Here is a 13,145-nt window from a genome sequence, read left to right as displayed (position 1 = left end):
CTAGGACCTGTGAGCCACAACTACTGAGCCCTTGTGCCACAACTACTGAAGCCCGCACGCCTAGAGCCTGTGCTCTACAACAAGAGACGCCACCATTATGAGAAGCCCGTGCAGTGCAACAAAGAGTAGCCCCCACTCTCTGCAACTAGAGAAAGCCTGCACACAGCAATGGAGACCTAACGCAGCCAAAAAAAAAAAAAAAAAGAATGAAAATGAATTAACTAAGCATCAACTCAAGAAGAGAAAGATTAGCTCAACAAAGAATGCCCTAAGAAAGTAGAAGAAAGGAAAGATTAAAGTGCAGCTATCAATTATACAGAATTCAAAAGAATAAAAGAGAAGACTCAAGCTCTGGTTGTTTAAAAAGCCCTGACAAGATAAATGAGGGGGAAAAGGTATGAACAAATTAAGAGTGAAAGAAACATAATGAGAAATATAGTAGATGCACTAGAATTCTTTTTTTTTGTATTCTCTTTTATTATTTACAAATTTGAAATTTATTACAAGAAAAATTCTAAGTTTGTTTCATGATGAGTTGTAGAAAATAAGCAACAAATTTGTATTTGTGCAAAACTTATATAGAATGCTTCTACATGATTCATAATTTTCTGTCAATTTTACTACTCATTTATGTTTTTGTTAAATCATATTTTCAATTTTTTGTTTTTTAATTATGAGAAATTTAGAGAAAAAATGAAATACCTATATACTCATTGCCTGGACTTAGCGGACATTAACATTTTATTCTATTTGCTTCTGGTTGCTTAATTTTATTAAGAACTATAGTTGATTTACAATATTTTATTAATTTTAGGTATACAACATAGTGATTCAGTATTTTTATAGATAACAGTCCTTTTAAATTACTATAAAATATTAGCTATATTCCATGTGCTGTATAATATATCCTTGTGGCTTATTTACTTTACACATAGTAGTTTGTGCCTCTTTAGAATTCTTAAATATTTGACAAAATTGGAAAATCCTCCCTTAAGCAAACTTTCCAAAAAAAGAGAACATTCTATATTTCGCTTTATGAGGCTGTTTTAATCTTGATGTCAAAAACAGACAAAGACAAAAGTAGAAATGAAAGTTGTAGAGCAATCTCATCTGTAAACACATATATGAACCAATCTTAACTAATTATTAATAAACTGAATGCAACAACATATGTTAAAGAAAGGAATGTTATGATGTGAACCCAGAATGCAAATATGGTTTATCATTAATTAAATCCATTAATACAACCTACTCAATTCACATATTTAAAAAGAAAAACCTTATGTTCACCTCAGTATACAGAAAGGCCTTCGATAAAATTCTACACCACTTCAGGTTTAACAACAACAAAAATTCTCTTCATTAACTGGTAACTAAAGGAAAACAATTTTTTGTTCCCTGTCAATGGTCTCTACCAAAAAAATGCATATATGTTTGACTTTATAGTCAAATAGTAGAATCATTCTCTTTAAAATTAGAAAAAAAAATCAGGATAGTGGCTTCTATTCAATATTATACCTGTCCTAGCCAGTGTAATAAAAGAAGACATAAGGATTGGAAATAGAAAAAGAAAGCTATCATACACAAACACGAGGAAGTACACCAAATGTGAAGTGAAATGCAAAACAATGCCTTGCCCAAGGATATAGAGCTGGTGAGGAGCAGAGCCTCAGAGGAATTCACATTTCATTTGGTTCCAAAGTCTGGAGTCAACAACTTCTAATCTACTGTCTAGTGACCCACTTCAACTGTAATATAAAATGCAGTATTATTCCTCATAAATTTCCTTGCAAAAGTATTAGCCAAATTCATATATATGTGTGTGTATGTATATATATCTATATCTATATATATATATATATCTATCTCAGCAACATTTCATAATCTTCCTTTAGGTTTTGTTCTTCCTGTTTTTAGATTTTTTCCACTCTTTCAATATGATAAGCAGTGCACAGTGAATATTGTTGGTCTTTGTATGTATAAGTTAGTCACTTTTAAAAAATTTTTTTAGTTTTTGTATTTTATAATTAATTTTTATTGGAGTACAGATGCTTTACAACGTTGTATTAGTTTCTACTGTATAGCAAAGTGAATCAGCTATACATATACATATAACCTCTCTTTTTTTTGATTTCCTTCCTGTTTAGGTCACCACAGACCACTGAGTAGAGTTCCCTGAGCTATACAGTGTGTTCTCATCAGTTATCTATTTTATACATGGTATCAATAGTGTATATATGTCAATCCCAATCTCCCAATTCATTCCACCCCCACTTCCTCCCTTGGTGTCCATATGTTTGTTCTCTATGTCTGTGTCTCTATTTCTGTTCTGCAAATAAGATCATATATACCATTTTTCTAGATTCCAAATATATGCGTTAATATACGATATTTGTTTTTCTCTTTCTGACTTAGTTCACTCTGTATGACACTCTCTAGGTCCATCCATATCTCTACAAATGACCCAATTTCATTCCTTTTTGTGTCTGAGTAATATTCCATTTTATATATGTACCACATTTTCTTTATCTATTCCTCTGTTGATGGACATTTAGGTTGCTTGCATGTCCTAGCTATTGTAAATAGTGCTGCAGTGAACACTGTGGTACATGACTTTTTGAATTATGGTTTTCTCTGGGTATATACCAATTAGTGGGATTGCTCGGTCGTATGGTAGTTCTATTTTTAGTTTTTTAAGGAACCTCCATACTGTTCTCCGTAGTGGCTGTATCAATTTACATTCCCACCAACAGCATAGGAGGGTTCTCTTTTCTCCACACCCTCTCCAGCATTTATTGTTTGTAGACTTTTTAATGATGGCCATTCTGACTGCTGCGAGATGATACCTGGTTGTAGTTTTGATTTTCATTTCTCTAATAATTAGTAATGTTGAGCATTTTTTCATGTATTTGTTGGCCATCTGTATGTCTTCTTTGGAGAAATGTCTATTAAGGTCTTCCGCCCATTATTTGATTGAGCTGCTTGTATATTTTGGAGATAATTCTTTGTCAGTTGCTTCGTTTGCAAATATTTTCTCCCATTCTGAGGGTAGTCTTTTTGTCTTGCTTATGGTTTCCTTTGCTGTGCAAAACTTTTAATTAGGTTACATTTGTTTATTTTTGATTTTGTTTCATTATTCCAGGAGGTGAATCGAAGAAGATCTTGCTGCAATTTATGTCAAAGACTGTTGTGCCTATGTTTTCCTCTAAGAGTTTTATAGTGTCTGGCCTTACATTTAGGTCTTTAATCCATTTTGAGTTTATTTTTGTGTATGGTGTTAGGGAGTGTTCTAATTTCATTCTTTAACGTGTAGCTGTCCAGTTTTCTGAGCACCACTTATTGAAGAGGCTGTTTTTTCTCCATTGTATATTCTTGCCTCCTTTGTCATAGCTTAGGTGACCATAGGTGCCTGGGTTTATCTCTGGGCTTTCTATCCTGTTCCATTGATCTATATTTCTGTTTTTGTGCCAGTACCATGCCGTCTTGATTACTGTAGCTTTGTAGTATAGTCTGAAGTCAGGGAGCCTAATTCCTCTGGCTCTGTTTTTCTTTCTCAAGATTGCTTTGGCTATTCAGGGTCTTTTGCATTTCCATAAATATCATAAAATTTTCTGTTCTAATTCTGTGGAAAATGCCGTTGGTAATTTGATAGGGATTGCATTGAATCTGTAGATTGCTTTGGGTGGTATGGTCATTTTCACAATATTGATTCTTCCAATCCAAGAACATGGTATATCTCTCCATCTGTTTCTGTCATCTTTGATTTCTTTCATCAGCAGCTTATAATTTTCTGAGTACAGGTCTTTTGCCTCCTCAGTTAGGTTTATTCCTAGGTATTTTATTCTTTTTGTTGCAGTCGTAAATAGGATTGTTTTCTTAATTTCTCTTTCTGATCTTTCATTGTTAGTGTATAGGAATGCAATAGATTTTTGTGTATTAATTTTGTATCCTGCAACTTTACTAAATTTATTGATTAGCTCTCGTAGTTTTCTGGTAGCATCTTTAGGGTTTTCTATGTATAGTATCATGTCATCTGCAAACAGTGACAGTTGTACTTCTTCTTTTCCAATTTGGGTTCCTTTTATTTCTTTTTCTTTTCTGATTGCCATGGCTAGCACTTCCAAGACTGTTGAATAATAGTCATGAAAGTGGACACCCTTGTCTTGTTCCTGATTTTAGAGGAAATGCTTTCAGTTTTTCACCATTGAGAATAACATTTGCTGTGGGTTTTCCATATGTGTCCTTTATTATGTTGATCTAGGTTCCCTCTCTGCCTACTTTCTGGAGAGTTATCATATATCAATGTTGAATTTTGTCAAAAGCTTTTTTTGCATCTATTGAGATGATCATGTGGTTTTTATTCTTCAATTTGTTAATATGGTGTATCACATTGATTGATTTGCATATATTGAAGCATCCTTGCATCCCTGGGATAAATCCCACTTGATCGTGGTGTATAATCCTTTTAATGTGTTGTTGGATTCTGTTTGCTAGTATTTTGTTGAGGGTTTTTACGTCTATGTTTATCAGTGATATTGGCCTGCAGTTTTCCTTTTTGTGATATCTTTGTCTGGTTTTGGTAACAGGGTGACGGTGGCCTCATAGAATGAGTTTGAGAGTGTTGCACCCTCTGCAATTGTTTGGAAGAGTTTGAACAGGATAGGCATTAGCTCTTCTCTAAATGATTGATAGAATTCGCCTGGAAAGCCATCTGGTCCTGGACTTCGTTTGTTGGAAGATTTTTAATTACAGTTTCAACTTCATTACTTCTGATTGGTCAGTTCATATTTTCTGTTTCTTCTTGATTTAGTGTTCAAGGTTATACTTTTCTGAGAATTTGTCCATTTCTTCCAGGTTGTCCATTTTACTGGCATATAGTTGCTTGTAGAAGTCTCTTATAATTCCTTGTGTTTCTGTGATGTCAGTTGTAACTTCTCCTTTTTCATTTCTATTTTTTTTGATTTGAGTCCTCTTCCTTTTCTTGAGGAGTCTGGCTAGTGGTTTATCAATTTTGTTTATCTCCTCAAAGAACCAGCTTTTAATTTTATTCATCTTTGCTATTGTTTTCCTCATTAGGTTAGTCTCTTTTAAGTTTATTTTCTTTGTATACATTCAAATGAGTGGGATTAATAGGTCAAAAATTGTGGCTATGGCTATTGAAATATATTGGCAAATTTTATTCTAAAGCGATTTGTAGTGATCATGGAAAGTGTGATTATAAGTGTGTTTCTAATTATACAATTAACTCATGGATTAAGAGCTTCTTTAAATGGTGCTTATATTGGATAGTGGTTGTTCTACTAATTTATTAATATGGTATATGTAAGTCTTTTTTTAAAAAATAGGTTTTGTATTACAAAATAAGTTGCTGAGGGCTTCCCTGGTGGCGCAGTGGTTGAGAGTCCACCTGCCGATGCAGGGGACACGGGTTCGTGCCCCTGTCCGGGAAGATCCCACATGCCGCAGAGAGGCTGGGCCCGTGAGCCATGGCTGCTGAGCCTGCACGTCCGGAGCCTGTGCTCCACAATGGGAGAGGCCACAACAGTGAGAGGCCCACATACCGCAAAAAAAAAAAGTTGCTGATAGTTTTTCTTGTATTTCAGCTATATTACTTATTTTTTAGTAAACACGTAACTATTATTATTTTTGCTAGAAGTCAGGGGCTAACTCATATAATTCTAACGTTTTATATGTTTAAAATTTTCATAATAAAAAACCTCTGAGAAATTTTTTTCAAATCACTTGAATTAATAATGGATAAAAGGCAAAGCTATATAAGCAAAAGAATCCTTTAATTTTTTTTAAATAAATTTCAAATTTTCACATGGTGAAATATTTTGCTACCTTTGGTTTTCCTCAGAATTAGAAAAGGGGATCAAGTCACACTATGTCCACCATATACCCAAGAGGCAGTACTGCCTAGTGGATAAGACCACACAATTAGGGAGAAAACTGCCTGCATTTAAATCCCAACTCTGTCACATAGTACCTCTGGGACTTTAAATAAATTACTATACTTTTCTAAGCTTTTCTTTTCTCTCTAAAAGTGCTCATACTGAGGTTGTTGGGAAGACTGTATAAGCTGTGTGCATAAGGCACTTAGAATAGTATTTGGCTCATAGTCAGCACTGAATAAGGCTTAGCTGTTATTATGGCAAAAGTACTGGATATGTACTAACTGGTAATAGAATAGATATTAGAGTAAACCTCTACTCCACTTCTGCTCCATCATACTTTTCTTATTTTTAATTTTGGAGCATTTTATGACCAGAGTGATTGATGCTTCTGTTTTGTTCCTTTGTTTCTGGGTAGGTGGAAACGTAACATGTTCAGCATGTACAGAGAGGAGGTGGGCAAAAAAGTTATAAAAGAGCCACTTCTCGGATTTTGGCTTTAACTTTCTCTCCTTATACCCTGAAATCTTATTCTTTTATTTTCCTGTTATTTATTTTCCAGATTAAATGCATTTATGGAAAAAGGAAAATTGAATAGTAAGATGATAGCAGAATATTGTAATATGGCAATGGATTCCTCAGTGGAAAACAACATTTATGTAAACAAAGTGTGGGTTCAGTGTGAGAATGAAAGTTGTTTGAAATGGAGATTGTTGTCAAGTGAGGATGCAGCCAAAGTTGATCACAATGAATCATGGTACTGCTTCATGAACTCTGACTTAAGGTACAATAAGTGCTCTGTTTCTGAAGAAGACTTTCCTGAAGAGTCTCAGCTTCATCAAAGTGGATTTAAGATCGTCTATTCACAGCTCCCTCTTGGAAGCCTGGTTTTGGTAAAATTACAGAATTGGCCAAGGTAAGATTTTTGTTGCTGTTTTATAGTAAACTATTGAGGTATAGTCTTGCTAAGTTTATTGACTTTCAAAACTTTTCAAAGAATCAACTTCTTCCCTATTGTTGTCTAACTTCTTATTTATTATATTTTGATCTCATTGTTATTCTTTCCCTGACTTCTTTGGGTTTAAGTCTTCTTTTTCTAGTTTCTTAAACTGGAAACTTAGATAACTGACTCATATCTGTTTCCCTCCTTGTATGAGTGATTAAAGCTATAAATTTCTCTTATTAAGTACTACTTCAGTTATATCTCACAAATTTTAATATGTTGTATTTTATTACTATTCAGTTTGTGATTTCTTCTTTGAAATGAGTTATTAGAAATGTGTTTTTAAATTATAAAATATGCAGGATTCTAAAAATGTCTTATTTGTATTGATTCCTAATTTAACTGTTGTAGTCTGTTTCATTGAATCTTGATTTATGGCACAGCATGACCTATCCTGAAAAACATTTATATTCTGTAACTGTTGCCTAGATGCCTAAAAGATTTTTTTCTTTTTCTTTAGGTATTTGTATATTTACTGCTGTATGGCTTAGGTTTTCCTGTTCTGAGTTTATTTCCCAAGTATGCAATCTGCCTTTTCAGTGTATGGTTTCAAATCTTTTTATTTCAATAAGGTTTTTTTAAAATTTTAAGCAGTTTATTCAGTTGCATTGCTTTGATTTTATTTTGGGACTTCTGTAGTACTGATAGTGAATCTTCTGTGGTTAGATTTGGTATTACTTTTTTCTTCCAATGTTATCATCTTTTCATTTTTTTAATTTAAATATTTTTCCCTTTCTATCTTTTATTTTTCTGAAGGAGTTACAAATTGAACTTATTTTTTCTGTGATCCTTCCAGTTTAGTCTTTATTGAAAACTTTATAATTTCTTTCATGAGTTTTGCTGCCTTTCTTTTTATTTTTTTTAATTTGCAATTTTTTAAAACATCTTTACTGGAGTATAATTGCTTTACAATGTTGTGTTAGTTTCTGCTATATAACAAAGTAAATCAGCTCTATGTATACATATATCCCCATATGTGCTCCCTCTCGCGTCTCCCTCCCACCCTCCATATCCCACCCCTCTAGGTGCTAACAAAGCACCAGGGTGATCTCCCTGTGCTGTGCGGCTGCTTCCCACTAGCTATCTATTTTATATTTGGTAGTGTATATATGTCAGTGCCACTCTCTCACTTCTTCTTAGCTTACCCTTTCCCCTCCCCATGTCCTCAAGTCCATTCTCTATGTCTGCATCTTTATTCCTGTCCTGCCCTTAGATTGTTCAGAACCATTTTTTTTTTAGATTCCGTATATATGTGTTAGCATGCGATATTTGTTTTTCTCTTTCTGACTTACTTCACTCTGTATGACAGGCTCTAGGTCCATCCACCTCACTACAGATAACTCAATTTTGTTTCTTTTTATGGCTGAGTAATATTTCATTGTATATATGTGCCACATCTTCTTTATCCATTCATCTGTCAGTAGACACTTAGGTTGCTTCCATGTCTTGCCTATTGTAAATAGTGCTTCAGTGAACATCATATATGACTCTTTTTGAATTATGGTTTCCTCGGTATATGCCCAGTACTGGGATTGCTGGGTCGTATGGTACTTCTATTTTTAGTTTTTGAAGGAACCTCCATAGTGGCTGGATCAATTTACATTCCTACCAACAGTGCAAGAGGGTTCCCTTTTCTCCACACCCTCTCCAGCTATTGTTGTTTGTAGATTTTCTGATGATGCCCATTCTAACTGCTGTGAGGTGATATATCATTGTAGTTTTGATTTGCATTTCTCTAATAATTAGTGATGTTGAGCAGCTTTTCATGTGCTTCTCGGCCATCTGTATGTCTTTTTCAGAGAAATGTCTATTTAGGTCTTCTGCCCATTTTTGTATTGGGTTGTTTGTTTTTTTGATATTGAGCTGGATGAGCTGCTTGTAAATTTTGGAGATTAATCCTTTGTCAGTTGCTTCATTTGCAAATATTTTCTCCCATTCTGAGGATTGTCTTTTCATCTTGTTTATGGTTTCCTTTGCAGTGCAAAAGCTTTTAAGTCTCATAAGGTCCCGTTTGTTTTTTATTTCCATTTCTTTAGGAGGTGGGTCAAAACTGATGTTGCTGTGATTTATGTCAAAGTGTGTTCTTCCTATGTTTTCCTCTAAGAGTTTTATAGTGTTTAGCCTTACATTTATGTCTTTAATACATTTAGAGTTTATTTTTGTGTATGGTGTTAGGGAGTGTTCTATTTTCATTCTTTTACATGTAGCTGTCCAGTTTTTCCAGCACCGTTATTGAAAGCACTGTCTTTTCTCCATTGTATATTCTTGCCTCCTGTCTCAAACATAAGGTGACCATATGTGCATGGGTTTATCTCTGGGCTTTCTATCCTGTTCCATGGATCTATATTTCTGTTTTTGTGCCAGTACCATACTGTCTTGATTACTGTAGCTTTGTAGTATAGTCTGAAGTTAGGAAGCCTGATTCCTCCAGCTCTGTTTTTCTTTCTCAAGATTGCTTTGGCTATTTGGGGTTTTTTCTGTTTCCATATAAATTGTGAAATTTTCTGTTCTAGTTCTGTGAAAAATGCCATTGGTAGGTTGATAGGAATTGCATTGAATCTGTAGATTGCTTTGGGTAGTATAGTCATTTTCACAGTATGGATTCTTCCAATCCAAGTACATGGTATATCTCTGCATCTGTTTGTATCATCTTTAATTTCTTTCATCAGTGCCTTATAATTTTTTGTATACAGGTCTTTTGTCTCCTTAGGTAGGTTTATTCCTAGGTATTTTATTCTTTCTGTTACAGTGGTAAAAAGTAGTGTTTCCTTAATTTCTCTTTCAGATTTTTCATCATTAGTGTACAGGAATGTTAGAGATCTCTGTGCATCAATTTGTATCCTGCTACTTTACCAGATTCATTGATTAGCTCTAGTAGTTTTCTGCTAGCATCTTTAGGATTATCTATGTATAGTATCATGTCATTTGCACACAGTGACAGCTTTACTTCTTCTTTTCCGACTTGGATTCCTTTTATTTCTTTTTCTTCTCTGATTGCTGCGGCTAAAACTTCCAAAACTATGTTGAATAAGAGTGGTGAGAGTGGGCCACCTTGTACTGTTCCTTATCGTAGTGGATATGGTTTCTGTTTTTCACCATTGAGAATGATGTTGGCTGTGGGTTTGTCATATATGGCCTTTATTAGGTTGAGGTAAGTCCCCTATATTCCTACTTTCTGGAGGGTTTTTATCATAAATAGGTGTAAGCTTTTGTTGAAGCTTTTTCAGCATCTATTGAGTGTTTCATACGGTTTTTGTTCTTCAGTTTGTTAACATGGTGTATCACATTGATTGGTTTGTGTATATTGAAGAATCCTTGCATTCCTGGGATAAACCCCACTTGATCATGCTGTATGATCCTTTTAATGTGCTGTTGGAATCTGTTTGCTAGTATTGTGTTGAGAATTTTTGCATGTATGCTCATCAGTGATATTGGCCTGTGTTTTCTTTTTTAGTGACACCTTTGTCTGGTTTTGGTATCAGGGTGATGGTGGCCTCAGAGAATGAGTTTGGGAGTGTTTCTCCCACTGCTATATTTTGGAAGAGTTTGAGAAGGATCAGTGTTAGCTCTTCTCTAAATGTTTGATAGATTTCGCTTGGGAAGCCATCTGGTCCTGGGCTTTTGTTTGTTGGACGATTTTTAATCACAGTCTCAATTTTAGTGCTTTTGATTGGTCTGTTTATATTTTCTGTTTCTTCCTGGTTCAGTCTCAGAAGGTTATGCTTTTCTAAGAATTTGTCCGTTTCTTCCTGGTTGTCTATTTTTGGCATATTGTTGCTTGTAGTAATCTCTTACGATCCTTTGTATTTCTGCAGTGTCAGTTGTTACTTCTCCTTTTTCATTTCTAATTCTGTTGATTTCAGTCTTCTCCCTTTTTTTCTTGATGAGTCTGGCTAATGGTTTATCAATTTTGTTTATCTTCTCAAAGAACCGCTTTTAGTTTTATTGATCTTTGCTATCGTTTCCTTCATTTCTTTTTCATTTATTTCTGATCTGATCTTTATGATTTTTCTCCTTCTGCTAACTTTGGGGGTTTTCTGTTCTTTTTCCTCTAACTGCTTTAGGTGTAAAGTTAAGTTGTTTATTTGAGATGTTTTTTGTTTTTTGAGGCAGGATTCTGTTGCTATAAACCTGCTTCTTAGAACTGCTTTTGCTGCATCCCATAGGTTTTAGGTCATCTTGTTTTCATTGTCATTTGTTTCTGGGTATTTTTTGCTTTCCTCTTTGATTTCTTCAGTGATCTCTTAGTTATTTAATAGCATATTGTTTAGCTTCCATGTGTTTGTATGTTTTACTTTTTTTTTTTTCCGTAATTGACTTCTAGTCTCATAGCATTTTGGTCAGAAGAGATACTTGATACAATTTCAATTTTCTTAAATTTACCAAGGCTTGATATGTGGCCCAAGATATGATCTGTCCTGAAGAATGTTCCATGAGCACTTGAAAAGAAAGATTATTTTGTTGTTTTGGATTGAATGTTCAGTTAAGTCCATCTTTTTTAATGTATCACTTAAAGCTTGTGTTTCCTTATTTATTTTCATTTTGGATGATCTGTCTATTGGTGAAGGTGAGGTGTTAAAGTCCCCTACTATCATTGTCTTACTGTCAATTTCCCCTTTTATGGCTATTAGGATTTGCCTTAGGTATTGAGGTGCTCCTATTTTCAGTTCATAAATATTTACACTTGTTACATCTTCTTCTTGGATTGAACCCTTGATCATTATATAGTGTCCTTCTTTGTCTCTTGTAATAGTCTTTATTTTAAAGTCTGTTTTTTCTGATATGAGAGTTGCTCCTCCAGCTTTAATTTGATTTCCATTTGCGTGGAATATCTTTTTCCATCCTCTCACTTTCAGTCTGTATGTGTCCCTAGGTCTGAAGTGGATCTCTTGTAGACAGCATATATACGGGTCTTTTTTTTGTATCCATTCAGCCAGTCTGTACCTTTTGGTTGGAACATTTCATCTATTTACATTTAAGGTAATTATCAATATGCATGTTCCTATAACCATATTCTTAATTGTTTTGGGCTTGTTATTGTAGGTGTTTTCCTTCTCTTTTCTTTCCTGCCTAGAGAAGTTCCTTTAGCATTTGTTGTAAAGCTGGTTTGGTGGTGCTGAATTCTCTTAGCTTTTGCTTGTTTGTATAGTTTTTAATTTCTCCGTCGAATCTGAATGACATCCATGCTGAGTAGAGTAATCTTGGTTGTAGGTTTTTCTCTTTCATCACTTTAGATATGTCATGCCACTCCCTTCTGGCTTGCAGAGTTTCTGCTGAAAGATCAGCTGTTAACCTTATGGCGAGTCCCTTGTATGTTATTCGTTGCTTTTCCCTTGCTGCTTTAAATATTTTTTCTTTGTATTTAATTTTTGATGGTTTGATTAATATGTGTCTTGGCATGTTTCTCCTTGGATTTATCCTGTATGGGACTCTCGGCGCTTCCTGGACTTTATTGACTATATTCTTTCCCATACTAGGGAAATTTTGAACGATAACCTCTTCAAATATTTTCTCAGTCCCTTTCTTTTTTCTTCTTCTTCCTGGACCCCTATAATTTGAATGTTGATGTGTTTAATGTTGTCCCAGATGTCTCTGAGACTGTCCTCAATTCTTCTCATTCTTTTTTCTTTAGCCTGCTCTGCAATAGTTATTTCCACTATTTTATCTTCCAGGTCACATATCAGTTATGCTGCTATTGATTCATTGTAAAGAATTTTTAATTTCATTTAATGTGTTCTTCATCATTGTTTATTTGCTTTTTAGTGCTTCTAGGTCTTTGTTAAACGTTTCATGTATTTTCTCCATTCTATTTCCAAGATTTTGGATCATCTTTACTATCATTACTCTGAATTCTTTTTTTTTTTTTTTTTTTTTTTTTTTTTGCGGTACGTGGGCCTCTCACTGTTGTGGCCTCTCCCGTTGCAGAGCACAGGCTCTGGATGCGCAGTCTCAGCGGCCATGGCTCACGGGCCTAGCCGCTACGCGGCATGTGGGATCTTCCCAGACCGGGGCACTGCGCCACCAGGGAAGCCCTGAATTCTTTTTTATGTAGCTATTTCCTTTCCATTTCTTTGGTCTGATGGGATTTTACTTTGCTCCTTCATCTGCTGCGTATTTCTCTGTCTTCTCATTTTGCTTAACTTACTGTGTTTGGTGTCTCCTTTTCGCAGCCTGCAGGTTCATAGTTCCCATTGTTTTTGGTGTCTGCCCCCAGTGGGTAAAGTTGGTTCACTGGGTCGTGTAGGCTT

General features: G+C 34.7%; 1 protein-coding gene across 6 annotated transcripts in view; it reads left to right on the top strand.

Moving 5' to 3' along the window:
• Positions 1 to 13,145, top strand: part of ZCWPW2 (zinc finger CW-type and PWWP domain containing 2) — a 139,785-nt gene that overhangs the window by 47,111 nt on the left and 79,529 nt on the right. For all 6 annotated transcript variants that reach the window (XM_033405450.2, XM_049715950.1, XM_049715951.1 and 3 more), the window contains one exon: positions 6,457 to 6,810. In XM_033405450.2, the coding sequence (XP_033261341.1) occupies positions 6,470 to 6,810 (341 nt within the window). In that variant the 5' untranslated portion in view covers positions 6,457 to 6,469. Of the gene's footprint in view, positions 1 to 6,456; positions 6,811 to 13,145 lie in introns of those variants that run through there.

This window comes from Orcinus orca, chromosome 10 (genome assembly GCF_937001465.1).
Source record: "Orcinus orca chromosome 10, mOrcOrc1.1, whole genome shotgun sequence".
Lineage (NCBI taxonomy): Eukaryota > Metazoa > Chordata > Mammalia > Artiodactyla > Delphinidae > Orcinus > Orcinus orca.
This window is presented reverse-complemented; position numbering and strand designations above follow the sequence as displayed.